Source organism: Phalacrocorax aristotelis, chromosome 9 (assembly GCF_949628215.1).
Source record: "Phalacrocorax aristotelis chromosome 9, bGulAri2.1, whole genome shotgun sequence".
Taxonomy (NCBI): Eukaryota; Metazoa; Chordata; class Aves; order Suliformes; family Phalacrocoracidae; genus Phalacrocorax; species Phalacrocorax aristotelis.
Window position 1 is genome coordinate 5,173,762 of NC_134284.1, and position 27,948 is coordinate 5,201,709.

The 27,948-nt window shown below is 39.0% G+C and overlaps 1 protein-coding gene across 1 annotated transcript in view; it reads left to right on the forward strand.

Annotated features, from left to right (window-relative positions):
• The first annotated feature begins 4,910 nt into the window (after nucleotides 1–4,910).
• AQR (aquarius intron-binding spliceosomal factor) overlaps nucleotides 4,911–27,948 on the forward strand; it is a 58,294-nt gene continuing 35,256 nt past the window's right edge. Inside the window, exons 1-17 of the mRNA XM_075103248.1 lie at nucleotides 4,911–5,092; nucleotides 5,923–5,979; nucleotides 7,165–7,205; nucleotides 8,218–8,253; nucleotides 10,296–10,416; nucleotides 11,720–11,860; nucleotides 13,473–13,541; nucleotides 14,036–14,136; nucleotides 14,820–14,896; nucleotides 16,129–16,193; nucleotides 18,246–18,362; nucleotides 19,303–19,416; nucleotides 20,222–20,325; nucleotides 21,105–21,207; nucleotides 22,290–22,410; nucleotides 25,377–25,518; nucleotides 26,298–26,476. Coding sequence (XP_074959349.1) covers nucleotides 5,009–5,092; nucleotides 5,923–5,979; nucleotides 7,165–7,205; nucleotides 8,218–8,253; nucleotides 10,296–10,416; nucleotides 11,720–11,860; nucleotides 13,473–13,541; nucleotides 14,036–14,136; nucleotides 14,820–14,896; nucleotides 16,129–16,193; nucleotides 18,246–18,362; nucleotides 19,303–19,416; nucleotides 20,222–20,325; nucleotides 21,105–21,207; nucleotides 22,290–22,410; nucleotides 25,377–25,518; nucleotides 26,298–26,476 — 1,672 coding nt within the window. The 5' untranslated portion in view covers nucleotides 4,911–5,008. The remainder of the gene's footprint in view (nucleotides 5,093–5,922; nucleotides 5,980–7,164; nucleotides 7,206–8,217; nucleotides 8,254–10,295; nucleotides 10,417–11,719; nucleotides 11,861–13,472; nucleotides 13,542–14,035; nucleotides 14,137–14,819; nucleotides 14,897–16,128; nucleotides 16,194–18,245; nucleotides 18,363–19,302; nucleotides 19,417–20,221; nucleotides 20,326–21,104; nucleotides 21,208–22,289; nucleotides 22,411–25,376; nucleotides 25,519–26,297; nucleotides 26,477–27,948) is intronic.

Sequence of the window (27,948 nt, forward strand, 5' to 3'; positions counted from 1 at the left end):
ATTAGAAGAAAAGCTGTACGTGCAATTTTGTATATTTAAATGATAAGCCTTGAAATTCTCATGTTTGGAGCTTTGTTTCAGAGCTTCTCAGAGGGATGCCTCTCAAAAAAACTTTTGTTTCTTGTAAAAGTCAAGAAGTTAGAGATAAAACCTGATTTTAAAGAGATGCAGTCTCCTAAACTTTACAGCCTTGCTTCATAGAAGGCTTACCCAACACATGGCTCAGTGTCACTGGGGCTGGGGTTCATCTGCCCTATGTTAAGGTATCCAGTGTGCAATTCCCCAAAGCTAAGCGTATGCATTTACTATAATGCAATTATGTTAGACCAGAGAATGAATTCCCATACATCAGTGAGACGCACCTAGACCTCCATCCTGGGAAGCGGTTCTATCAAAAATCACCTGGACCACCTCGATATTTTAAAGTCTTAAAGTTGTGCACAGGGAAAGCACAATTCAGCCATCCCCCTCTAGGACTCGGTTGTGTTTGACTTTCTGCATACAGATAAACTTGCTGTCAGAACAATCACAGCTCGCTTTTGAAAAAAGTAATGTAGACTTCCCTTTGCCTCTGAGTTATGTACCACAAGGTCCAAGAAACAGTAAAGGTATTCTGTGTACATAGAAAAGAGTAAAAACTACCATCATAAGCAGAAGTGCAGCCACATTTAACAATTTTGGAAGGAAGAAGAGGCCCCTGCATCTCCATCAAGAAGTAATGGAGTCACAACAGCCTTGATCATGCCCTGGAGCTTTACGCCTAGCTTGAACTTGTGCTGTTGGACCAGCAGGAAAACAACCCCTGGGTAGGAGAGCGTGGAGCAGTATGGCAACGCTGCCAGTGAGCTGCTTTTCTGTTTCATCAGAGCAGTTTTAGCTGCTGGCACGCCCTCAGCTGTGAGTCCCCATCCAGGCAAGAAGGTTTTGCTTTCTTCAATTCTCTCTACTGTTAGGGGAATCTCTGCCACGTCTGCTGCCCTGGCAACTGGGAGTTCAGGCGATTGTAGAGTTGTGACAGTAGCCACTGCATCGCTCCAGATCAAAGAGCCAGAAGAAATTGCTCCTGCTGTAATGCAGCGACCAGGCTGCAGCATACGGGGAATCATCGGTCCGTAACACAATGCTTGCTTGGAGGAGGAGAAGTCAGCTTATGCCTCTTCGTAATTTTGAAGGATGGGTAGATGACTAGATTGGGTAGGGTAATGCCATTTTGCAACCTGTGGGCAGCGCTGGTATTTGTTACCTGCTCTCCATGGAACAAAGCTTTCCCACCAGAATTTACATAGGTGCAACACAGTACCCATACTGAGCCTGCATCTCTCAGTGCAGGGTTTATTTATATCTAAGAAGCTGAAAGATAAAAGATTCAAAAGGTAAATCTCTGTGTGAAAGAGAAACAATAAAAAGTTGTGGCGATTCATGACATGGACTCAGTATTCATGCAAAAGCAGAGCCAAAAAGCCGTTTATTCACAAAAGAACAGCCTTAATATAGGCTGCCTCCTGCGCGAGTATTTTTCCCTTCTCTCTGCCTCTGAATGTGTTCTATCGCACTAGCTCCACATATGGTATAAACATAGATAAGCTCGCTCTTCTGCTTTGGTGCTCCAGCTGTGCCCCCGACCTTCTGTCCCGCATATCAAGGCCTCAGTTCTGTGTTTTTGTGTCGGTTGTTTTTCCATCCCACGGCTTGCATCCAATAAGGGCGATGAGATCACGCGAGGCCACATTCACTTACTCCACAAAAGTGAAAAACTTTTATATTAGAAGGATGTAAAGAAATCTAGTTTCACTGGTCATGTCTCACTGAAGACCCTAAAACAATAACAAACCTTAAAACCAATTATTATTGGAAATCCTTATTGATGAATTGTAGTAATAGTTTTCATTGCCAGAAATTAATCATTTCTGTGACTGGATGGAACCTAAAAGAATCTAAAAGGTAGACAGGCTGGAACATTGAATGAGCCCCTTCTGATTATCACTTCCTGACCCACTGATACTGTATTTGGGAGAGTATCATTAAGATAAAAGCGATGGCCAGCTTTCTGATGACCTTGGCTTGTATAGTTTACAAGGAAGAGTAGAAAAGCATATTTTTCCTGGCTACAATAATATAGAAGGGCAAGCATCCAAAAAAAGAAGAGCTAATTAAACAAGAAAGCAGCATTGAATATAAATTGACCAGGACGCTATGCAGCCTGGAAATGAATAATAGTCTTGAAAACTGCATCTACTCCAATGTGTGACTTTGTAAATAATACATGTCTTCATGAATGAATTAACAGATTTCTGAAGAGAAAGAATATTTGATTTTCTTGACGTGTTAAGTCAATGAGTACTGAAAGATGGAGAACTTCACAGAAGGCTGTGGGGACAACAGGGTGCAGGGTTTTATTTTTCCCCTGCCTACAAAGCAGTTTGGGGTGGAGAGTGACAGACATGCCTCCGCTCTGGGGGAAACCGAGCGTAGTGTTCAAGAGACCAGTCTTAATAGACAGCTGTGAGCCGGGGTGAGAGTCACAGATGGGGACACAGGTACGACGCTGGGTGTCATTATGCCTGGTCTCACCACAACTCCTCTTTAAAGGTTCAGCTGCTCTTGAGGCTTGGAAGTGGTGTGTTTTGCCAATGCGCTAATTTATGCTTTTGCTATTCACTTGTAGTCCTACTGTCACAGCACTCTAACTAAACAATAGCCCTTATAGAGAAATATTTAATGCATTATTTACAGGGAAGAGATCTTTTATCACTTTATTTGACATTGCCACTGAGGGATGTAACCATAATGCCTAACATTAGACATCTAATATTAGTTTCCAGTATGAGAAGCTTCTTCAGAAAATGAGCCAGAGCACTTAAATCAGTTCTGATTTTCCCTCTGGCAGGAACTCTGTCGCCACGTTGACTGTAGGGAGGTTTAATACAACCAAAGTCCTCACTGGAACACCCGAATGCCAAAAGTTAAGTAAACGTGGATTCCCCCTTGAGCTTCTATAGTTTTGATGCCATATGGAAATTTGTGGGTTTTGACATAACAGATGATCTGTCATAAAACAGAGGTCAGAAGGTGTAAGTTAGGCTTGCAAAGCTGTTCTAGAAAATTTACCAGCCCAAGTCCAAAATCTATTCGCCTACCTACTTTTTGGCATGGTAATAGTCCTGAAAAAATGTTGCCTTGTGGGTGATGTTGAGCATGTGATTAGAAACCCAAGGTCACCAATTACTGCAACCTCTGATCCCAAGAAATCATCATAGCCTCTCCTAGGTGTCCCACGCTGTCTTAAACACAAGTAAAACTTTGGGCTCCCATCTGAAAGCCAATTTTAGAAGCTTTCCTATTTTCAGCCTATATGTATAGGTAATTCCTTTGTCCCTTTTCATCGCTGATTTGTAGCTTCAATATTTCCTTTCCTTCCTGCCATTTACCCGCCTAACCTACTTATGGACAGTAAAAGTACTCTTCCTTTTTTGCCAAACTGACAAGCTGTTACGTTTCTACATGTTCTGATACATGCAAGTATAAGCTAGCTACGCTGATTTCAGAGGTAGTCAACTACAGAACTAGCTAACTGTGGAAAACAACACTGCCTACAGTATCCTCCCAACTTACCAGCTAAGGCGCAGCAACATGCTAACGTGGCTCAGCCAGCCAGCTCAGAGCTCAGGTAAATTTTACTCACGTTTTCTACACCTGCCCACAGATGCAAGTGCTAGCAGTTGTACCAAGTGATGGAGAAAGGGCAAATATAACTACCCCTTTTGGTTCCTGCATAGATTTTGATATGGCTAAGCCAATCATGCAGCTGCAACCTCTAGGTCAATTAAATTTAAGCATCTTAATTTGCTGATTTTTATCACAGTTTGAACGTCAAATGGGGTACATTGGTTTAAGTGTATTTTAATTGCTTTGCATTTGCATATTTTAATCCAATACAGATCTCCCTAAAGGCTCCGGTCCCTACACAAGATGGTGCTCAGTCCTTGTAATTTACAGAATTTGTTATTGGTACTTCTGTAACTTTTTGATTTTAGTAGTCTCTATAAAGAAAACTTAGATTTTCTGTATCTTTTAAAGCAAAGGCACCCAGTAGGCATATTTATTTGAAGGTAGCCATCGTCTGAACCTATTCGAGGTACTGTCATTACTTTTTCCATTCCCATTGTACATTCTAATTCAACTTCAAAAAGAATATTTAGTTTAACCTCTGCTTGAAGAAATGAAATGGAGATCACCTTGATATCAAAACAAAGGAGGTCATATTCAAACAGACTTCAATGGTATCTGCCTGGAAGTTTGAAGTACTCAAGTGGCAGGTGCTGGATAACGAGCATAGAAACAAAGTGCTGTAACTTCTCTAGGGAGTCTGTTAGTCTCCTTAATTATTCTGTTTACCAGACAGAACAAGTTAATTGCGAGCCATTCTAAATCATTACCAAACTAATGGTGTCAGTGAGAGTGTAATTTTTCCCTCATACCTCTGCTTTTCCTCCACAGGTTCCCTCTATTACAGGGATGTACATCAGGCAGAGCACGGAGCTGCGCTCGGGGCTCGGTGGTGCTTGTTTGATGTCAGTAAGAGTGGGTCTCTTCCATGTTAGGTAGATGGAAACCTGCGTGCTAAGTGATAAATCAATAATAAAATAGGAGGAGCCACCCTGAGCGCGTTTACCGAGCACCTGAAGGGTGCCTCTAGAAGGAACCTGGTGCATTAACTGCCTCCCCCTCCTCCGTGGCGGCCCTTCGGCGGTCGCTGCCCCGGGCCAGGCCCTGACACCGGCCGCCGGAACAAGGGCCTCACCCTCGGCCCCCCGCGCGGGGCGGTGCCCGGAGGGCGCGGCAGGTGGCGCAGTCCCCCTCCCGCGGCCGCTCTAGCCCTGCCGGCCCCGGAAGCGCTCCCGTCTCGGCGGCGCCTGGCCCGGCCGTTCCTTCCGCGGGGCCCGGCCGGGGCTGAGGGCGGCGGGACGAGCGGCGCAGCCTGTGCGCGGCGGATCGGGACGGCGGCTCCATGGCGGCGCCGGCGGCCTCCGCCCCGCCGAAGAAGGTCGTGGCGCCCACCGTGTCGCAGATCAACGCGGAGTACGTGACCCAGGTAGGGCGGGCGGGGGAGCGGCCCTTCTAGCACCCGGCCGCGGCCGCCCCTCGGCCCTTAAATCGCGTTTGGGGTCCGCGGCGTTGGGGGAAGGGTCTGCTTCTGGCCTCAGTGAGGCGGGATTTGCCGCCCGCGGTACGGGAGAAGGAGCAGGCGCCCCCGGCGCTTTCGGGCTGGGGCGATGTACGAGGGCAGCGCTGCGACATAAATCCGTTGTTGTGCGAAGGGCCTGAAACGCCGCTGGCGGTTCCTTGTAGCTGAGCGCATTAAGCGGCTTTATACAGGTGCTCGTCTTCCGCGCTGGGAATGCTGCTTCCGTCCCCTTCTGCAGCTTAAAGAGTTTGGAATAAAGTTGTTCAGGAAGCTCTTGCCGCCGTAGCTCACGAGTCCTGGTGCGGCGGCGGCTGCGGCGGGTAGCCCCGGTACATTGGAGCTTAATTAGAGCCTCTAGTTCTTAGTGAAGTTCCTCAGTGGGAGCGTAATCATCTGCAGCCCGGGGACTGCGGGCCCGGGAGGATGATGGTGTATGTTTTTTTTTGCTAGGAGTAACTTAAGAAAAAAACCTGTTTATTACACAGTAGTGTCTGCATCTGAAACTTTTACAGAGTCGCATCTCTGTTGGAAAAGATTTAGGCATAAAACCTTAAATGGTTGAAAAGCATTGTTGTTGGTAAACATAGTTTTGTGGCCTGTCGTTACCATAAGCTGAAATTAAGTCGGATGTTGGTGGTATAGATTTGGGGGGTGGGATGTGTTATAGAGTAACTGTATCACTACAACTGAAATTGAATATTTTAACCTTTTATTTTCTATTTTTTCCTCCTATACAGTTAGCAAATAAATACTGGGCTCCACATGTGAAGAAAAAGTTGTCTTTTGATTCAAAGGTAAATATTACTGGAATTGTGTTGGGGTGTAAAAGAACGAGGATCAACCGTTTTCTGATGTGCCAGTCTCCAATGGTGCTTATTTTATATAAGAATATAGGAGCCTGCTTGGGAGGCCAACAATTTCTTAACACACTGTAATTATAAATTGTTTGTTATGTATTTGTAGTTTATAAACATAGGCACTGTTAGGAAGGTGTGCAGTAGCAGCACAGTTCTTTTGTATGCTATTTGTTCAGTTTATTTTCGCCAAGAACTTCTGAAAGCAGAAGATTTTTTGAGCATCTCTTTTGAGGTTAAAAGGTGTTTGAAGAGGGGCTACTCTTAGAAATCAAAGAAGGATGAAAGGTGCAGGTGTTACTGAACTGTGTACTTCCTTCTAAAAGTTGATTCAGAGAATTTTGATCAGACAACTTTAGTGTTGTTCTGGTGGGTATGGGTGTTTTGAACGTTTATAATCTGGCCTGTGTTTGGTTTTGTGCTGGTTTTCTGTAGTGCAGGTTCTTAAATGTTAGGTTTCTTTCCCTTGTGGGTATTTGGCTAAATCTCCCTTTCTGGCCTCAGTTTAATCACTCACTCTGTAGTATTTGTGATGGTATTTGTCTGTGATTGTTAGAACTAGGATGTACATAAGCAGCTGAGTTGCATTTCTGTGTCATGATGTCAGAGAGTGCCTATTGCAACAGATAGTGCGGGTCCTTTCATTCTTGTTGGAAAAAAGGTAAAAGTGTCTGGATTTGGTTAAATGGCAGTTAAAAGAAAAATCGACAACAGATGACTGAGTTGATGCAGACTTAACTCTTGAACACTGTTCTTTAAATTCAACAGTAAGCCAAAGGTTAGCAGCAAACAGGTTTGCATATCTGATTGACTTTTGTATAAAAATCTCAGTGAGATGTAGGTTATTCCTCTAGAATATCTTGTATGAAGGTCCTATCAGTTCTCCATCATCGTGTGCTTTCTCCTAAGTGGATTCACTTTCTATGTGAGATGTATGTCTGTGAAGCTTTTGGACTCTTCAGAGCTGAGACAAAATTGTTGCAACACTTTTGATCAAACAGCAGTAAGCAGAGAGCAATTAATTCAGAGTAACTTTGAGTGCATAAAATACCTTAATGCATTTTTAATCACTTTATGAAGCATATAAAATTCTTAACCCCTTTTTAAAAATATTCTTTCTCATAGGTTATTGAAGATGTATATGCAAAAGAAATTGTCAGGTCGAAGTAAGTATACTAGTCACTTTCACTTATAGACAAGCATTACAACATTATCTGTATTGAAGTGGTTTCTAATGTTTTGCAGGACAATTTAAAATGCATTAACATGTTGAAAGCAGATGAAAATGACTTGAGTGCGTTTGAGTCACTTAATCATTATGGTGTGTCAAAGTCTGAATGTGGCAGAGAGAAAGTTCGTGAGCTTATAATCCTTAAATGTGATGATTGGACGTAATATTGTTTGGTTCCTTGATCTGGTAGTCTGTTGTGTTTTATGTTGGTTCTGTTGTGGTGGTTATAGAAGGCTGGTCCCTTCTTTTCTCACTAAGGTAGGTAAAGAAAAAATATCAGTTGAAGAGTGCTGCCTGAAACTTTTTGCTCTTTTCCTAGTTATTGTTACCAGATTTATAAACAGCCAGTCTCATTTCAGTAAACTGTAATTTTAGATGGGGGAGACAAGGAATTCAAGGTAAACTGCATTCTACGGGTGTGTGTACAGAAAGGAGTTGTAACCGTAGCTGTTTGGAGCTCTTCAGGGGAAGTTTGAGCTCTGGAGAGAATTCTGTTTATGACTCCTTTATGAAAGTAATCTAAGAATAGCCATACAGGATCAGAGCAAGCTTCCATTTCCAGTCACTAAGAGGAGAGACTATTACAAACTCATTAAATATATAGCCATAGTTTTCCAGAAGACACTCTCAGCTTCTAGCCGTTTATATCTTCAAGGCTGTTAGAAGTGGTGTCTTCGTATCTAAAGGACCTAGATGGACTCTTTTTAACGTGAATTGGATTGCCTAATAAACCTGCATGAACTTTAGCTTCGACAGTGTTACAGCAGTTGCTTCTGCTTTCACATGCTTGCTCTTACATGGAAATGGTGGGCAGAAATAATTCCTAGATGTTCCTTTAGGCTTTGTTATATAACAAAATAAGGGAAAATACAGCCATTTTCCATGCAGCTAAGATGTTTATGGGAGGCTGTCTTTCCTGTGCTAATTGGTTACTTTTTCCTTTTTAGGTTTGCTATTAGAAAGATAATGCTTCTTGAATTCAGGTAAGCTAATTAGATGAAATTTTAAGGTTTTTTTTCATAGGAACCCATAAAGATGAGAAGCAAATGCAGGGCAGTAAGTCAGTTCGAAGGTAGTATGCTCACTTATTCCTACTTGCTAAAGCCTTAATCGTGTACCTAGGAAAAATAAGTGAGGAGAGCGTAATTTGAGGAGGAAATCATTTCATAAGCTTAAGTAATATATCAGAGTATCTTGTTTTATGATTCTGAATTTCTAGTGTAAGTGAAGCACTGAAGAAGAGAGTGTGAATGAAAGAGGTGAAAAACTTGGGTCTGTTATTTGTTATGTGTCATTAAGCCTTAAATCAGAACTCACCGAAGACAGAGAAAGCTTTTGCATTAGTCTCTTACTACAAGAAAAGTAGGACAAACTTCCCCATTCCCTGCTTCTTTTTTAGAAAAGGCGGAAGAGAAAATGTAAGCTACAGTTTGGGGTTTGACACTAACAGATGGCATGCTGGTAGCATGACTTCTGGAACCTGTATGGCAGCAGTACCACGGAGTTAGAGGTTTTTAGCCTTTCTGTGAACATTCTTAATGTTACCAGCCTGTAATGTAACTTTAGGACTTTCTGGTCTATAGCCCCACCTACTGCCATTTGTTCTGTAATGTAAGTCATCTTCTCTTTTCCCTCCATGTCCCCTTCCATCTGTCAAACTCTCCTGTCTTCACACACATGAGATTTTCCTGTCCTTCATTCTTGCTCACATATGTTTATCTTCACTTGAGAGCACAACAGTATTTTTACTAAAACATATTGAAGTTTATTGGAGTTCCTGGGTGAAATGAAGTATGGAGTTCTATGGATATTGTGGGGTTGTTCCTGCTTCTGTTGGCAGATCCAGGATCTTGGGAAGCAGCACGTATTTCACTTCATATACGCCTATGAAGTTATCACAGCTTTGTCTGAAGCTATGTGTTCTGGCTGAGCTCCAAGGAAGCAGAAATCCCTGTCTGACCATTACTGAGACTTTTGTTCCTGGTTACATACAACTTTTTTCTGCCTTTTTTCCCCCCATCTTTGGTACTCATCTTATGTGAAATTATTTAGGTGGCTTACTGTAAGATATCAGAAAAGTAAGCTGTGGGAAAAAGTAAATAGGTAAAACCGAGTTCGCTCATGAGGGGCCAAATGAATGTCAGAGCTGACATTAAGAGGAAGGAATGAGTGAGCAGCTTCTTTAGGAAGAAACAAGACTTTCTGGTGGCAGTTGTTGAAGTGGCACGACGTTCAAGTGCACTGTTGGATATGATGGATTTAGGGATGGCCTCCTCAGTAGTACCTATCCTGCATAGTTTCGGGAGGAATTTAAAGGAGGGAGGCAGTTAGTTTGTCCAAATAGCTTCTGACCTCTAAGATCTAATTTCAAGAGTTTCTTCTATGAGAAATGTGCCATATTAATGAAGAAGGAATGCTCTTTGCTGAGAAGCTGCTATTTTCCAGTGTTCAGTAATTTTTTTCTCACGTTCTGGAAAACAGTTAATCACTTCCCTAATGTTCAGCGCTTTTAGTCATACTGTAATGTAATACATTTATTGCCTTTGTATGATGGCAAGCAGAAAATGTCTAGATGATTCCTGATTTTTTTAATAAAAAAGGGTATTTAATAATAGAAATGCTGTTATACAGTAGTTGTCCTGTACATTGTATGCTAGGAAATGCTGCATGTGGCATTCTTTAGACAAGTGAAGGTGTTTTCCCCCCCCCCCCCCTTTTTCAAAAATCAACATTAATTCATGTTCTGACTTTGTATTGAGCTGTGGCTACTAGTTACATTTGAAAACCCTTTGGTGATTGTGTCTTCCCGACAAGAAACTCATCTGTCTCTTGCAGCGGTTACTGAATCTAACAAGTTTTGCTGCAGTGACCTAGATGAGAGGTAACTTCAGGAACTACTCACAAACTATAAAGATGGCTTCAAGGGGAAGGAGGGAAAAAACCCCTGTGGATAACTGCTCTTTCAAATGAGTGACAGATTACGTGGGTGGCAGCAGCTAATGAAGTATGCTTTGTCTCTTCACAGCCAGTACCTTGAAAATTATCTATGGATGAATTATTCTCCAGAGGTGTCCAGTAAGGCATATTTAATGTCAATCTGCTGTATGGTGAATGAGAAGTTCAGAGAGAATGTCCCTGCGTGGGAGGTAACCAATTTCAATTACAGCTAGAATTGACTTTGATCTATAAGTTGCAGCTTTTGTGGTGTGCTCACTTGTACTGACAGAAGGTAGCAAAGCTTGTAGTGTTAAAAGTAAATGGTACCTCAGCTGGAATGTCTCATGTGGTATTTTAGTGTGTGTTCTTTTTGGAGAGAACAGTGGATGGATGAAAAATCACCTTTTTCCTTCTGGTGCACGAGTCCTTTGTTGTGCTGTGTGATGCCTTTACATCATCATCAGCCTTTGCATTTTTGGCACTTGACAAAAGTCTGGCATTTGCAGAGAAGTTCTTGCTCTGATATTGAAAGAAAAAAGGATTTTTATATCTGTGGATATAAGAAGGCACCACTGGAAGTCTGACATTTTATGCAGTAGTGTCTTGCTTAAAACCTGTAAATATGGTTTTGTAGCTTTCTTGCCTGAAATTTGATACTAAAAAAATGTCTTATTCTGCTTCTGTTTGTACTGTTTTTTTTTTTAAATAATAATAGGTTCAGAAATAGAGTGTTTCTACAAACAGTCTGGTTCTCACAGGCCATCTCAACAACATGAGCCTCATTAGAAATTCTGTGCAAGCATTGTTTCAGAAGCACACTTACTCTGATTATAGTGCCATTACTTCAGTATTGTCAAAGCACAAAGGATTAGTAACTTGTGTATAAGATTTCCGTGCCTTTTTTTGTTCTGGCATAGGTACTAGAAGCAAAATGGCAGGTGCATGTTACTTTCCAAGGGGCTTAGTTAAATCTGTTATTTGGTACGTGGCTGCCCTTGTAGAGAAATAATTTTATCTCCACAATTATTCGGTTTAATTTGGTGTTAATCTTTACCTGGCTGAGATATCTGAATGGGAGTTCCACAACTGCAATTAATCTCTGGTGGCTTTTACATGCTCACTTTTTGCAGATCACTAAACAGCTGCCGTAAGTTTTCACGAAAATCTATAAATTCTCTTCAAACCCGTGTCATTTTACAGTAATTGTGTGTAATCACCAGTTGAGTGTTCCCACAGCACAATCCACTCCACTTGTTCAGCATCACCTGTGTTAGACCACGCAGAAGGCAGTAGTACCACTACGAGCATTCCCATAGTGTGAGGATCCCTGGTCAGGAGGATATCATTAGTCTGTTTTGTGCTGCCTGATCAGAATAAATGAAAAGGAGAAAAATGAATCCTTCCTTTTATAGATTTAAATGGATTTAGAGAAATTAAGCTATGTTATGTGAATGAAGATTGAAATGATTTGTATCAACCTGACTTGAAATCACCTTCCTCTTCTATTACTAGACATTCAAAAAAAAGCCAGAACACTTTCCCTTCTTTTTCAAATGCATATTGGAAGCATCGCTGGTTGAAAATGACAGTGAATACTCTCTGCATGAACAGACAGTCCTGCTGCTTTTCCTTGATCACTGCTTCAATAGTTTGGTATGTTAAATTAACTGTAATACTTGCTGTGTGTTTATGCTGTTCTGTGTTATTAGGAGTTTAGTTTGAGCAATTTCTTCTTACGAGACAGATAAAGCAAAACTCCCTTTTAAGGTGGAAGATGGTACTGGAGGGATTTTACCCCTCTTTATGACTCTTGCTTTATCTCTCTCACAATGTTTGCTTTTCTTTGACACAAGGTCATAAGAGACTTGAAATTGGAGGGTGGGTTCTTAGGGCAATTTAAGGGCACATATTCAGACTTATTTTAAATGGTGCTTAAAAATATGTATTTATATTTGAAAAGGTGCTGTTTACTTAAAAGCAGATTACTTACTACTGTGCTCTTCTTAGTTTGGCTAGGAAATTGCACAAAATTATTTCCATTAGCTATTGAGAAAGGCAGTAATTTTTTCACTTTTGAAAACAGGTTTAGATATTTCTATCCTCACTTCTCTTGAGTTAGTTTTAAGAAAGCATTGGACCAAGTTGTGTTCTCCATCTATAGTGAAAACACAGTTATAGATCGTAATTAGCAAGTGTGGAAAATAATTTACAATTATCTGTTATATAAAACAGCACTCTTACCTGTCTTGCTACTGGGCTGCTGCTTCTCTTACATTGCACACAGGATGCATCAGTCAAAATCAGGGTCTGCAAACGCGGAGAACAAAATAGTGTTTCACAGACACAACAATTTAGAAAGTGTGTGATTTCATTTTGGAATTAGGAATGATTATGGGAGCCACTGATCATCACGAACCTTATGTGTACTGATTATTGAGGCAGTATTTTTCTGTAGCAGCCATGGTGCAACGGATCTTCATTTTAAAGGAGGGTTTCATAGTAACTATGGAATCTTGCTGGCAGAGCATGTTCCTCATACAACATGATATGGAAGCCAGTAAAAAAGTACTTGTGAAAGCATACTGCTATTAGAAGCTGCACTTCTTTGTGAAATGCAGAACAGGATAGTCACAGTAGTGTTTTAAGTAAGGAACGCTGAAGCGTGAAGTTTCAGAATGCTGAGAATGGAGTGTTTGTCCATGAAGAGACATTTAAGATATTAGCGGAGGTTTTTCAGTAGTTCAGGAAAGAAATAAAACTTTGTGGATCCAGATCACAGGCAGAGTTGGAGAGAGAACATTTGAAAAAACAGTTGAAGTGAATTGTAGAGAAAATTAGCTAGTTCAGATGATGGGAAGAGTGTAGATGAAGTGGGAAAAAATTGATAAAGGAGGGGCTTGAGGAGAGAAAGAACAGAGTAAAAACAGAGAAGGCACAGGAAGAAAATTCAGTTCAAGAACAAGAAGTGACTGAAGAAGGAACATCAGTTCTCATCAGCTTCTATGGATGGGGCCCCTCCTGAAATATTAACGTGGATTCTGTCAGTTCTTAAGAACCTAAAACGCAAAAGTCATTGACAGTTTTAAGTGTTACTGGGTAGGGGTATTGTGCAGTTTCCTGTTAGAAGATTGTGAAATCTAATATGGCAACACGTATGTTTTTGTCAGATGATAATGTGCATTGATGTATTTTGTAAGACAGGCACATCAGAAAACATAAGAATTTTAAAAAAACCAAACATTTTCTGTCTGTAACTTTCTAACAGGAAGTGGATCTGATCAGAGGTCAGGTGCAGCAGCTCATTTCCTTACCAATGTGGATGGCTCTACAACCTGTAAGCATGACACTGTAAACTGGCGAAGTAATCTTCTAAGCATTATCCAAGTCCTGTAAAGTGAATTTGCATGGAATACTGTTATGGAAGCCTATATTTAAGGCTGCCTGCTTTGCTATGGAATTATATTTTTGTGTGCTTGGTATAATTCTCTTTACTTGTTTTGCAAATTTCCGTGTAATTGTAATTATTAATTAATTATGTAATTTTTCAAAGAACTAAGCTTTGTGCCTTATAGCTTCTTCAAGCTATAATTTGTAGACAAGGCCGTGAGATGACAGGCACTGGGGAATGGAGTGGACATCTAGCCATGGTTAGACTCTGGCAGTATTACCTTGTCGTTTTACAGTGATACTTACTGAGATTAGTCCAAGACAGCTATTTATTTCAGTTTGCTACATATTTTTTCTTTTTTAATAAGAACACTGAATTGCTTTTTTAGCTCATGTGAAAGCAAGGGTTCTTGTTGACTGAATAACATTTTAACATTTCAGAAACGGCTGGAACAAGAGCTGAAAAAGACACCAAAACTAAGAAAATTCTGGAATCTAATTAAGAAAAATGATGAGAAAATGGATGAGGAGGCAAGAATGCGGTGTGTTACAGAAACCTTTTTTCCTGTTAAATCCAAAGCCTTTAATGCATTTTCATTGTGTTTCAGCTAAAACAAATTGTTTCAATTTAAAAAAAAAAAAGTGTTTTCTAAAGAAACTGTGGAAGTGGCAAAGAAGGCTTGACTGTACGTGGTCTCCTGGAAACTATTTTGTTTTCCAGTGGTCTTTATGCAAAATACCTTTATAGTGCTCTAATTTTGATCAGTGAATTTGTGACACCAAACTTTAGAGCTATAGGATAAAAGCCGTAAGAGAATATTCATGTAGTTACTTGTATTTTTTTCATGACCTTTAGAAATCGCTTAGCTCTTAAGCAAATAACTTATGCAAGTATTGAATAAATTTGTGTGTTTCTCAGCAAAGTTACATGTTCCAGTACTTCTGTGTTGCAATGTGGTAAGGTGTAGGTGGTGACATACTTCTCTCTGACTCAGTAGAAGCATGGCTTGTTAATCAGTTCTGTGCCTAAAAATGTAGACTGCTAATCTGACTGCCTGAGTGCAGAGGGAAGAGTTACCATCTAAACAGTTTAAGTGCGTTTCAAGGGAACCTGCTACCATTATATACATTTTAAAGCAGCTAACTTTGTATTAGTGAAAGATACGATGTGCTTCTAGTCTGCATTTAAGGCATATTAATGCTTTTGTCATATGTCTGATTTCAGAGCATACCAGGAGAGAAGATTTCTGTCACAGCTCATTCAGAAATTCATTTCTGTGCTAAAATCAATCCCTGTCTCAGGTACCTGTTCTTACGTTACTTTGTTATCTGGTAACCTGTCTTAAATTCTTTCTTGTTGCTGAAGCACTACTCCTTAGGATACCAACCTGAGGTTGGAGACCTTATCTGGATGGGGTTTTAGTGGAATACTCCATGTCAAAATTAGTATTCAAATCCGTATTTGCTTTAAAAATGAAATAGCAGAAAGCTACTTCAAACCTCTTCTCCTTCTGTTCAGTATGGTCTTAATAAAAAAAAATATTTCTGGGTACTGAAATTCTTTATTGTGTGCTTACAGCCACCTTACAGCATTAAAGCATTTCATGCATACCTAGGTGCCATGTAAAACAGGTGGTATAAATGCATATCATAAGGCTTTTCTGTCAGTGCCGTTGATTTACGGTGAGAACAAAAGCCTAAGTGAAGTGAAATTCTGTAAGAGTTGACTGCTCTTGATTTATAAGTCATTGTGACAAGAAAAATTATATGCTTGCCTGATTTAGAAAGAAAAAGTGTTTGTACAAGAAGGTGTTAGCCTTTTGACAAAAAAGGCTTATTATGCTCTAAGTACAGCACAATTTGGGTGAGATCACTTCCCCGCGTTCTGCTTCTGCTCTTAAACTCTTAGCAAGCTTCAGCTCTTAAGTGAGCTGTAAGGAGAAATTCTATGTATTATGGCTTCCTCAGAAAGGATACCTATGCCCTCTGTTTTCCCAGTTACGCAAGACCTGTTTGGGAAGGTTTACATTAGCAGTTCTTTGGAGGCTTTAGGAAGTAGGTATTCATCAAAGCAGACTTAGTGTTGTGTTTTGACATATTCTAAAGGCTCCTTAGTAGTCATCACTGAGTACCTTTGAATATTGTCATGGCTGTTTGCACACACCTTGGTTGCAGGTTTTAAATAGGTATTTTTGAGTGCCCAGAGTTAAAAATTCTTATGAAGCTTAGTGGGCCATTGGTATCTTGTACAAGTGAGCATTTGTACATGTCACATTGGTTGTTTTTTTTCAGAGTGGATAAAATCACTCCTGAAACTCTGGTTCCAGTACTTATATCCAAAAATTTTCTAGTTTGCAATGGAAGAAAGGATTGTTTCAGAAAAAGAGAAGAATGTGCTACTTAATTTTTTCATCTTGTTAAAAGCTAATACTGATGTATTAGTAGCTCTTATTAAATTTTTTAAGAATAGTTCAAGTACATATATATTCTGGTGTGGATCAATTGCAAAAAAAATTTTTTTTTTTTCTGCCTAGGTCCTATTTCCATGGACAAAGTTCATTATTGTGAGAGATTCATTGAACTCATGCTAGATCTTGAGGTAAGTTATCAAATTGTTTCAACCTGTTTCCAGGTGTACTTTTCTAGGTTTTAAATGCATAAAGACGTTATTACAGCCTTACTCCAGTTAGCAGGTGGTTATGTCACAGTTGTGCATTTCACTGCTTAATAGTGGTTTTTCATCCCTATTCTGATTTTGGTTGGGATAGAGTTAATTTTCTTCCTAGTAGCTGGTATAGTGCTGTGTTTTTGATTTAGGATGACAATAACGTTGATAACACACTGATGTTTTATTGACTGCTGAGCAGGGCTTACACAGTGTCAAGGCCTTTTCCTGCCCCTCACCCCACCCCAGCAGCGAGGAGGCTGGGGGTGCACAAGGAGCTGGGAGGGGGCACGGCCGGGGCAGCTGACCCCAACTGACCCACGGGATATCCCACACCTTATGGCGTCATGCTCAGCCTATAAACTAGGGAAAAGCTGGCCATAACAGGTCACCTAAAGTACCTTTTGTGTTATAGGGGATAATCCCAGAAAATGTCAGTAGTTCTGAAATGCAAACTACTTCTATTTCACTAGTATTCATTATTTAGAAGCTACAGTTCTGGTGATGTAGGTCTGTTACAGAATAATAGGAGGCCGAGCAAGGTTTTGTGAAATTTTTCAGCAGGCACTGAGGAAGTGGGACAATTCGAAGCTTCACAGTACCAGAATTAAAAATAGAAGACATTTACAATTTCCGACATGTAGCAATTTATTTAAAATAACTTCAGATTTAGAAGACAATCTGAAATAAGTTTTCTGAAACAGTAAGCAGAGGGAATTTTAAAATGGCTTGATCTTGAACTCATACCACCTAACTGTCCTCTGCTAAATCACTTAAGTAGCCTGTGCTTGTAGTTGCAATAGAACGAATTATTTAAATTACAGCTTGTCGTCTTATGGATGTAATAGATTCTCATAAGACAAAATATGTATTTGAAGTTAAACTTAAGTCTGGCTGTTAGCCAGAATGCTTAGAGGCAGTATGCATAATGTTCTCGCTAGGTGTCACAGGAACACTAGAATTCAGACAGTTTATGAAGCCTGTTTAAATGACTGGAACAAAGAAATGAGAAATTAGCTGTAAATCCAAGTCTTTTTGCCTTGGTGGCACATACTGTGTTAATGGGCTCGTTTTACCCACATCGAGGCCTTTTTCAGAATATTTCTTTCATATTACAGCATATGGGCTGCCATCAAAACTTGGTGATTTGATAATTTGAAAGGAATGATTCCATAGAAAGTTCTTATGGGTTTCTGGGTTTGGTTTTTTGTAATTATTGTGCAGGGCAATTAACATTTTCTACTACAGATTCTTCTATTTTCTTCACCTTAGTTCTGAACGGCATGTTGATGCTTTCTGGCTTACTAAATTCAGCGTGTAGATTCCACTGAGAACAGCTCATTTTTCTCTTGAATCGTTGAGGTGTACTACTGTATGCTGTTGAACAGTTCTGACATGTGGCAGCTTGAGCTATTTACATTGAGAAGACATTATCTCTGTTCTGTTTATAAAAAGCTTTTGTAGGCTTTTAATTAACATTTGAAATATTCTTACACCTAATTTGAGTATCTTACAAAGAATAGGGGATACCATACCATATTTAGAAGAAACAGTTTGTAGTCCTGAGAAAGGCAAGCTTAAAATTAATGAAATGAGTATAGCAAACAAACATTTAAAACAGTGTTGCAGCAGTTTGACATATCTTTTATAGCATACGGTCATTATGTAGATGCTTACTAGCAGAATAATTGCTTTATTTAGTTTACTGTTATTACTGCCAGGATGCAATCTCACTAGTGGCAAGTTTGTGCTGTGCTCCCAGTCCTGTAAAAGGCTGCGTTCATAGCAGCCTACCTGCGTAAAGCCAGTGTCTTGGTGTACATAAATGCTGCTTTAATATGAAAAACTCTGTTCGGGTATTAGATATGTAAATAACTGTGCAGCAATCTATCTTGATATGCCTTCTTGAAATTGAAAATTCTGAGACGCCAGGATTTCTTACTTTTTGAAGAATTGCTTGTACTAACGTGAGGTGGTTTACCACAGGCTTTGCTTCCCACACGGCGCTGGTTTAATACAGTGTTGGATGACTCCCATCTTGTTGTTCACTGTTACCTGTCCAGTCTTGCTAAGAGAGAGAAGGAGGGTCATCTCTTCTGCCAGGTGAGGTACAAAATTGTTGAAAACAACTTTTTCCTTCTGATGCGGTTCTGAATATTGCAATTGTTTTGTTTTGTATCTGTTAAGACAGGTTTTTGTGATGGATGCAAACTACATGTTTATTTAAATCCATCAGACAGTAGTTCTTTCTTACCTGTACCTATGTGTGTGACTGCTCTTACATTTCTGGCTCTGTCTTTGAACAGTTCTTAAACGTACAACCTAGAAGACAGTGCAGTTTCTGGCATTCTTTACCCCACACATAGCAGAAGTTGTCACCAATGCATTCTTCTGTGCTTTTGTTTTGACCTCAGACCGTTCTACAGGGCAGCTCTTTTTTCACTCAGTCATAGACAGTATATTGTTTTTTATGGCAGGATCAGAAGATCTCTCCTCTGTCCTGCATCTCAGCTGCTTTTCCTGCTGCTTGCTGTCCCCCATCTCTGGCATTTGTTCAGTTTCTCTGAGGGTCAGTGTTGATGGAACACAAAGCCAGCAGCACATCTGAATAATTTTCTTCCGAGTTAAATAATCTCACTGAAAGGTAGGATGAATTCCAGAGCTAGTGTCAGAGAAGGCAGGAGGGAGCAAGAGCTCTCCCTTTTCATAGCAGCAAGCCATAACTTGGGTTCAGTGTCTCAGTGAACCTCTGGCTATGTCACTTTAGTTCCCTTAGTTGCAGTTTCAAGTCCTAATATGTAAAAGAAACTGCACTGGTTGTGGGCTGTGCTGTAATTTCTATGGTTTTGTAGGTTAGATACCTAAACAAAATTACCTTGTGCATCAGCCAAGTATAAATTTAGATACCGCTCCTTAGTCCCATTTCTTCAAGAACTTTGAGGAGCTCTTGTTTGTGCATGGTGTCCAGATTTAAACTGTGTTTTTGTTTGTGGTAGGGTGTCTCTTATTGTTAATCCACTAATTTGTATGGATGATGTCTCAGCTTTTAGATATGCTCAAATTCTACACTGGCTTTGAAATCAATGATCAGACTGGAAATGCTTTGACAGAGAATGAGATGACAACAATTCACTATGACAGAATTACTTCTTTACAGGTAGGTAAACAGCAAGTGCTTATGGAGGGGAGAGGATTTGGTGTTGTTTTAGTCTAATTTGCATCTGGAATAGGCATTAAGTTACTTCCAAAAGCAAACCCCTTATTTTTCCTATTGAGTTACAGGAATAGTTATAACTTGACTTTCTATACTATATTGGAGACACTAATGCTTCAGTGTTATGTATGTGACTGTGACTAAATAATACGCTGTAGCAGAACACCACCACTCTTGATTTGATATTATTGAGATGAACTGCTCCCGTTAAATCTATTCAAAAGGAAAAAGCGCGTGCTGTAGGAACCTAACTTACGATTATGCAGTAGGTGGCACCATTTCTTCAAGATGAGTACACACATTTGGTAGCAATAGTGGTCTCTTGTATATAAGAGACAGAATAAAAATTCACAGTACTTGTAGTCATATAGTTACACTTTTCAGAATTATTCCCTTCAGTTTTAACAAAAAAACTCAAGGAAGCATGGTTAAATGAAATTTGTTCCTTGCTTTTCTTAGTTGTTTGCAAGGCTACACGTCTGCCCCATTACGTATTATTTTAATGATAGAACAAATGCTGATAGGAGAGTGTATGAAAAAGATACTGTGTCGGAAGCACAGGAGTGACCAATATGTGGTGCTAACTAAGAAAACTGGATTTCCCCTGGTTTTTGTTACTATCTTGGTAGCGTCTATAGGGTGCTACTTGTTACGAACCAGAAAAAGCTATCCTTTTGTGTATATATTTGTGTTGTTGTTGTTTCGTTAATACGCTTACATTCAGATTTTGGGTGCGGGTCTTTTGTAGAGAGCAGCATTTGCACATTTCCCGGAGTTATATGACTTTGCACTCTCAAATGTAGCTGCAGTAGATACTCGTGATTCATTGGTGAAGTTATTTGGACCCCTTAGGTAAGTTATCAAAGTGAAAATTAACATGAAATTGATATTCTTTGTTCTCAGTATGTTTTAATGGAACAAATTTCTAGCCTTTTTTCTTTCTGACTTCTCATGTGACCTCTCAGGTCTTTCTGACTTGCCATGGTGCCTTTACGTCTGCCGAAGTAGGGAGACGGAGAGTTTGCATCCACTAGTAGTGAAGTACTAGAATCCCAGTATAAGAAAAATATCTTTATTTTCCTTTTTTTAATGAACATGAGAGTGCTAATTGTCTGGAAAATAGCTAGATGCTTAAAGTAGTTGTAGCAGTAATTAACTTACAGTAGTTAACCTCTAACTTTTTTAATTCAGCTTGTTTTACTCTTCTGTACAAAAACTACAACAGAAATCGTAAAAGTACATGCTGTATTTACTGTATTGTAAATGCTGTGATTGAAAGGATAACAGTCTGTATTTTGACAAAGGCAATGTGTGCTCTGCTGTTTGGTTTTGTTTTCAGGTACATGTCTTGAAACAATAAAAAATATTCACACCTTGCTGTTTATTGTGGATGAGTGGTTCAGCTTACACCTGTGGCTGAACACACTTCACCTATGGAAGTGCTCTGGAGCACTTTGTAACAATTCCGAAAATAAATATTTTAAATATCTCAAACTTCTCTTAAAATACTGATCTGTAATTGTACCTCTGAAATTTGTAGTTGGATTTTTTTTTTAAGAAAAAAAAGGCTGTGGTCAGTGCTGTGTAGGGTCAGTGCAAGTGACGCAAGGCTTTTCCCTTCTGCTGTGCAGCTCAAACGTTCTGCATCAGGTGGCGTCATACCTGTGCCTGCTGCCGCCCCTCCCCGACGGGCAGGACTCAGCCCACGAGAAGGAGTTTCTGCTGGAGTTGCTGGTAAAACCGTAATTAACGTCACTTGCATTTTTTCTTTCGTGAACTCAAGACCTAGCTAAACCTAACAACCACACTGTAGTAAAGTAACCATTTAGGACCTTTTGCTGAACCACCCGTGAACCGTAGCAGTGCTACAGCAGTAAACTGCACACCGAGGTGGGGTTTCAAACCATACAAATTAAGCGTTTGAAAATGTTTGTTTATAAATGTAGTTTCTGTGAGAAACTAGAGTATGTGTGTGTTTGGTATAATTGTAAAGGTTAATAAGCAGAGTCTCAGCAGCAGTTTTGAGTTCTGGAAAAGTTGTGTTCTTTATGTATTAACCTGTTTGTCCCCTTTAAAAACGAAAAATCTGCTAAAGTAGAGGTCTAGGTATTCAATACTTACTTGGTTCCTCAAGCCTATTTGAAATACTACTTGATGTGCATCATGTGGTTTTTTTTGGATGTTCAGTGTATAACAATACTACTGTAGGCTTCTAATTTGATATCAGTATTAGAATAGCATAGCTGGTTTTTAAAATCTTTTTCATAGGCTTATTTTGTGGTTGTTGATTTCTCCAAAAATCATTCACATAATTTCCTAAGGTTTAGATGGCAGTAATATGATGCTTATGGATGCAATGGAAAGATATTTGTTCAGATGACATATTGTAGTATTGGATGGATTTTTTTTTTTTTCTCCCAGAGAGGGAATTAAGATTAGCTGTTGCTGAATGAGCAGTGTTAGTTAGCTAGTGACCATAGGTTTAATGGAAAGCAAATGCAATTTCATTTGAAGTTGATTCTCTGCTATGCCTTGGCTGAATATTTTCAGTTCTGTTGTGCCATTTTTGGTTAGCTGAGTAGCCAGGTGATTGACTGTAGTACTATGACCGATGGTTGGACTACGTGTTTGTTCCTCTTTTGATGTCACTGCATTTAGTTATATTTAACTAAAAAACCAAACCAAACCCAAAACTTAATAAAAGAGGAAAAAATGGCAAGTGGCTGCCAGCAGTCTTATGGATTGATGTGTATGAATCAGATAGCTTTGTCATTCCTTTTTGACTTATGGAAGTTCAAAATGCATCCTTTTTCTAGGTTTCCCGTCATGAGCGACGAATATCTCAGATTCAGCAACTCAACCAGATGCCTCTTTATCCCACAGAGAAGATTATTTGGGATGAGAATATTGTACCAACTGAGTATTATTCTGGAGAAGGTACGGTTAGTAGTTCAGTAGATGCTGAACAGGACAGTAAGTGCTGCAGAAGAAGCAGTTCTGATATCTATGTTCGTTCTGTCTTTGGAACTTGCATGTGGTGCTTTGGCATCTTCCAGTTTCTCTGGGTAAGGTCAGCTTTTTTTGAGTTGTGAATCAGGAACTCTGAGGTGAAATTGTTAGCAAATTTATAGTGGATTTAAATTAAAATCCAAAGGCCCATGTTTACATGAAGACATGTATTTGTTTCTAATCTTGGTAACAGATGTGCTATACATCTGTATACAGCTGTAGCACAGGTAGTTACTGTAAGGTGAAACAGATTGTAAACATGCAGCAGAAAAGCTGTTGTCTATGCTTTGCTCTTAAGTATCTTCAAGAAAGCCTTTTTAAAAAGAAAATTGTTGTGGTGGGAGGAAATTAACACTAACTATCTTACTCTGATTTCAAGGTAGAAGTGTGTACGCAGTCACTGTAAGGTAGTGTATGCAGTCTAAATTCAGACCTAGTGTTCTTGCTCTATGTGCTCATGATCAAACTGCAGGTATTGCAAACAAGGAATTATGTGATAAACAACACACGTACTTTTGTCTATCTACTTTTAAAAACTGCTTTTTAAAATTTCATGCTGAAAATTTTCATGTGGATCATGAGAGTTTTCTTTAGGAATGTGAAAATTTTAATTTGGAACATGGAAATTCCACATAACAAGGTGTATCTTCAAAGACTAGTACAAAGTATGTTTCTGGTTTGAGCAGTGAGTACTCAGTACCCGCCTCCCTGTAGTTCTGATGCAGGGTTTTTTGGGTAGGTATGAGCCTTTAAGTTCAGCTGCTTAGCATAAATTAGTTTTTTGGGATAAATTATCTGTGAACAAGTATTAATGAGAGAAAGATTTTTGCACTTTGAACACTTTAGATAATGTGGGGTTATAGGCAACAGAGGATCTTCTGAACTATCATGATACAAATGCCATCTAGTGATCTGCCCAAGAAGAGATAAAGAACTTACGTTTAGCATGATGCAAGTAGTTGAAAGCTGATTCAGATTCTTCTCAGTAATAGGTCTTATGATAGGGTTTATCCTTTAAAAAAACCAAAAACAAACCCCCAAAACCCCAACAAAAATAGGCCAAAAAATCCCAAAATAAACCAAAGCAAAAAAAAAACCCTACAGAAAATCCAAAACGGGATAATTGCTTTAATTTCTAGCAAATTGATATATAAGCCAAGTTGCCATTTTTGGTGGTGTTTTTTTTTGTTGTTGTTATTTAAGTGAATAACACATAGGTTGATCTAATGCTCTGGAACATTCAGGTTCTTAAATGTAAGTCAAGGTAGTTTTACCGTCATTCAGACTTGTTGGAAGGCTGACTTTGCAGGACTTGTTCAAGTGCTATATGTGTATTTTGTGTTTGATTAGCTAATCGCAGTATATGTGTTGTTGCCTGGGCGGTTGGGGAGAAAGAGCAGCTCATCACACCTGTTCCTGTGCTGTTCTGTGAATTTTTAATAATGCATTAAAGAAATTTTATTAATGGTCAAATTTAATTTTAGCAAGTAACAGTGGTTGCTAGTGGAAACATTTCTGCCTTCTGCAGTGAACTCTTTTGCTATTGTCCATGCACTGACAGCACTGTTGTGAAGCATTTCTGTTGCTGTCAGACTGTTAAAAGTATTTTTCTATTTTGCTTCTCTTGGTTTCAGTTGGCACTTTCTCGTTTTAATCTCCCTGTATTATCCACCCCTGATTTCAAACAAGACAGTTTGTTGGTGTGGTCTTGGGGTTTTTTGTGGTCTTAAAAGTAGTTACATTCTTTTGGTCTAAAACTTAAACAAGAGTAATTTAGCCCAATAAAGACAGGAGTATTGTGTCTGTTTTATTTTTAAAAGTGAGGCAAGAAGAACATCTGTCTGATAAACGCTGTGCAGCCTTAAAGAGGTGTTGCTTCAGGCCCTGCCCTTTGTGCATGTAACTAGCTTTACAGGACAGGGTTTGTTACTTGGTGTTGGGAAATGTGTTAAAGTATTTTATCACCATGAGGCTTTCCAGAATAGAAATTACCGTGTTCTGTTGCCTTCCTTCACTGCCATTGTATCTCAGTGCATGTGAAAGCCAATATGTACTCCATATACCAGTGGAAGGTTTCAAGGGAAATATTGCAAGTTACAAAAGCCTGATGCTTTCACAGGTTTTAAGCTTTAAGGTGTTAAACTGGAACATTTAGTCCATTAATGTTAAATGAGTAACATATAAGAATTTTTATTGTGGAAAGTTTACATATAAGACTATCCTAAAGCTATGCAGGCTTTCGGATCTGTCTAGGAGTTTTAGTACTCATTGTTTAGTTAGATCTAATCTTCCCATGTTTTTCAATCTCAATTAAAAGTCTCTGTTACTTATTATAGATTTTTTTTTTTAAAGAAAGTTTTGTATTAAAATTGGAATTCTTAGCTTAAAACTTTTCTACATTAATGGTTTTTGTCGATTCTAGTAAATGTAAAGGATTGGAATTGGGGAATTGTTGGATAATACTTTATAATTATTATTAGTTAATGAGCCTTTTCATCATTATTTAATGGTGGCTTAATTGTTGAATTCCCAAAGTAACATTACTTTGCCCTGCCTTTGATTTTTATCACATCAGTTTTGTTGTAGTCTGAATGCAGGGAAGGATTCAGTCTTCAAATAGTTCACTGTATTACTGCCAGAATGATGAAAATTCCTTTAATCTTTTGCAGCTTCATTTGGAGAAAACCTGAAAATTTGGGGGAAGGAGGGAGAAAAAAATGTATACTTTTTGGTTACTTAGATGTGTAAAAGAAGTAGTTCTTAGAGTCTCCGAGGATAACTGCTATGGCAGTTACAGAATAATATGTGTCTGTATTCATGAATTCATAGAACCAATATATTAATTCATCATCTTTTTGCTTATTCACCAAATACCTCTTCCCTTATACCCTTAGGCTGCCTTGCACTTCCCAAATTGAATCTACAGTTTCTGACTCTTCATGACTACCTGCTGAGGAACTTCAATCTCTTCCGCTTAGAGTCTACCTACGAGATAAGACAGGACATTGAAGACAGTGTCAGTAGGATGAAACCATGGTAATCTTTATTAACTGATGCAAACCAGTCAGTTCAACTTCACTTGTAATTCAAGTGCACTTGAGAATTAATAACTGATACTGTGTACATACTAAATAGATAGTAACAAACGTATTTTAAATTATTACATGGGTACTATGTTTTATGCGAACCTCTTCCAGAAGGTGTTGCCATCCTGTGGGATGATTTTGTAAGGGTGCGTTACATGTGTCAAGGTAGTATGTTGAATGCTAACAACCAGCCTTTGTTGTGTTAAGATGGATGAGTTAGTTTTCCAAAAGTACTAAGTCTTGGCTGACATTACAAAATCTGGGAACTTTACCACCAACTCTTCTGGTTTATGAGAGGTGTTACTGAGTGTTCTTGAATTTGCCATCTGTCACATTTTGATCCTCTTTAGATTTCAAGGGGTCATTCAGTGTGATATCTCTTATACTCAGTAGTTGCTTTTTGTAATCCTCCCTTTTTCTTCTCTAAGTCTTTTGGTTTGGTTTGTTTTTTGTTTTGTTTGTTGGTGGATTTTTTTTTAATTAATACCAGTATAAGTTGCCTTTGTTTCTTTAAATATAAGTCAGCTCATGTTATGGTTCGGTTCTAAAATGCAAGATTATGTGAATCTACCTCAGCAGCATGTAAAATGAAGACTTCCACTTTTGTCTTATTACTGACTGTGAGATAAATTGTTTCACAGTTTAAAAAAAAGAACTGAATCTGTTATCAGATAGTGACTAACAAAACTTTGTTTGGGGTTTGCTTTTTCTGTTGTTGCGGTTTTTCAGGTTATCGGAATATGGAGGTGTGGTCTTTGGTGGATGGGCTAGGATGGCACAACCCATTGTATCTTTCACAGTGGTAGAGGTGGCAAAGCCCAATATTGGTGAAAACTGGCCCATGAGAGTACGAGCAGATGTTACAATTAATTTGAATGTCCGAGATAACATCAAAGATGAATGGGAAGGTACGTTCTTTGAAATAAGGTGCTCAAAATAAGTGCTCATCAAAATATACTTTGATGTAATCTTATTTGTAAGAAAGGTTTTTTTTAGTCTAAGATACAGATTTCCTAATCTGAATACACTGTTTAAAAGTCAGTTACTCAAATTCCAAATCTAAGTAGTTTATACTTTCCTAAAACGAAGATTGAAATTATTAAAGTATTTACATGTCCATTTGGAGCAGAATGTTTACTATTTCAGACCATTGTAATTCAGTTTGTAACGGTAAAATTCAGGCCGCTACAGGGAATGTGGAAAGGTAATTCAGCATTTTAAATCAATGTGCATCCTAATAATGTCATATTGGAAAAGTAGTGGGGCATATGATAACTGTCTCATACACATGGAGAGGACAGATTTTGATTTAATTCAAACCAGTGCATTTTAGTAGTTTTCAGTATATTTGAATGCTGTTAGGAAGCACTGACTATACCAAATAGTGTTTCTTACAAGTATCCACAGGTGACGCTGCTTTTGCTTGGGGAATTGAACTTCAGTTGACCGTGTTGGCAAGTGGCATAGAAGCATGTACTTGTACTTGGGTTATCAGTAAATGTCACTCCCTTCTCGTTTGTTAGAGAAACCTGTTAAATGTGCTGGAGCTGCATAGTGTGGTTACAGGTCACATAGCACAAATGCTAAAGCTGGATCGCATTATAAGCAAGCAGATACAAGTTTGGGAATATAGATTTCTATTCAAGTAGGAAAGCTAGGAGGATGGCAGCAGACTTCACTATACTGAAGGTAGCTATATAGTGGTGCGCCTAGCTTTTTAAATACTAGAACAGCCTCTGTGATTTCAAAAGCAGTAATGCTTTAACTTAATCAAAATCAAAAATGAGGTGGAGAATTGATGAATCATTGCCTGACAGAACAGGGTTGTGATGAAACTGCTTTACGTTGGATAATATCCAGTGAGTAATGAGGAACTATTTGTCTCATATGAAGAATACAGCATGTGTTTACTAAATTTTGAAGGTGTCTTAGATCAGTGCGAATCTGCGGGTAGACTGGAGAAAAGGATTAGTGTTCAAAATTACATTAGTGATTTGGAGAAATTGCATTTTAAAAGTAGGATGTAATTCAACAGAGATGAATATTAAGATACTAAACTTAAGAACAAGTCACTGAACAAATGCATGTTGGGGGAATAGCTTGTTAGACAGTAGCTCTGCGGAACGAAGAGAGTCTGAGCTCATCATCACTCAAAAGCAAGTGTGACTCCACAACAATATGTTTCTGCTGAGGCCAAAAGAAAAAAAAATACTCAACCAAGTCATATCAGGATTTATAAACTGGAATGTAGCATGGAAAACAAGTAAGTTGGTTAAGTGACCTTTTAACCTATTAAGTAGATAACTAACGTAACTCCTGTTTAGGATTTTGTGCCGAGTTCTAGGCACTACACTTAAATTGTTGTAAGAAAAAAAAAAGT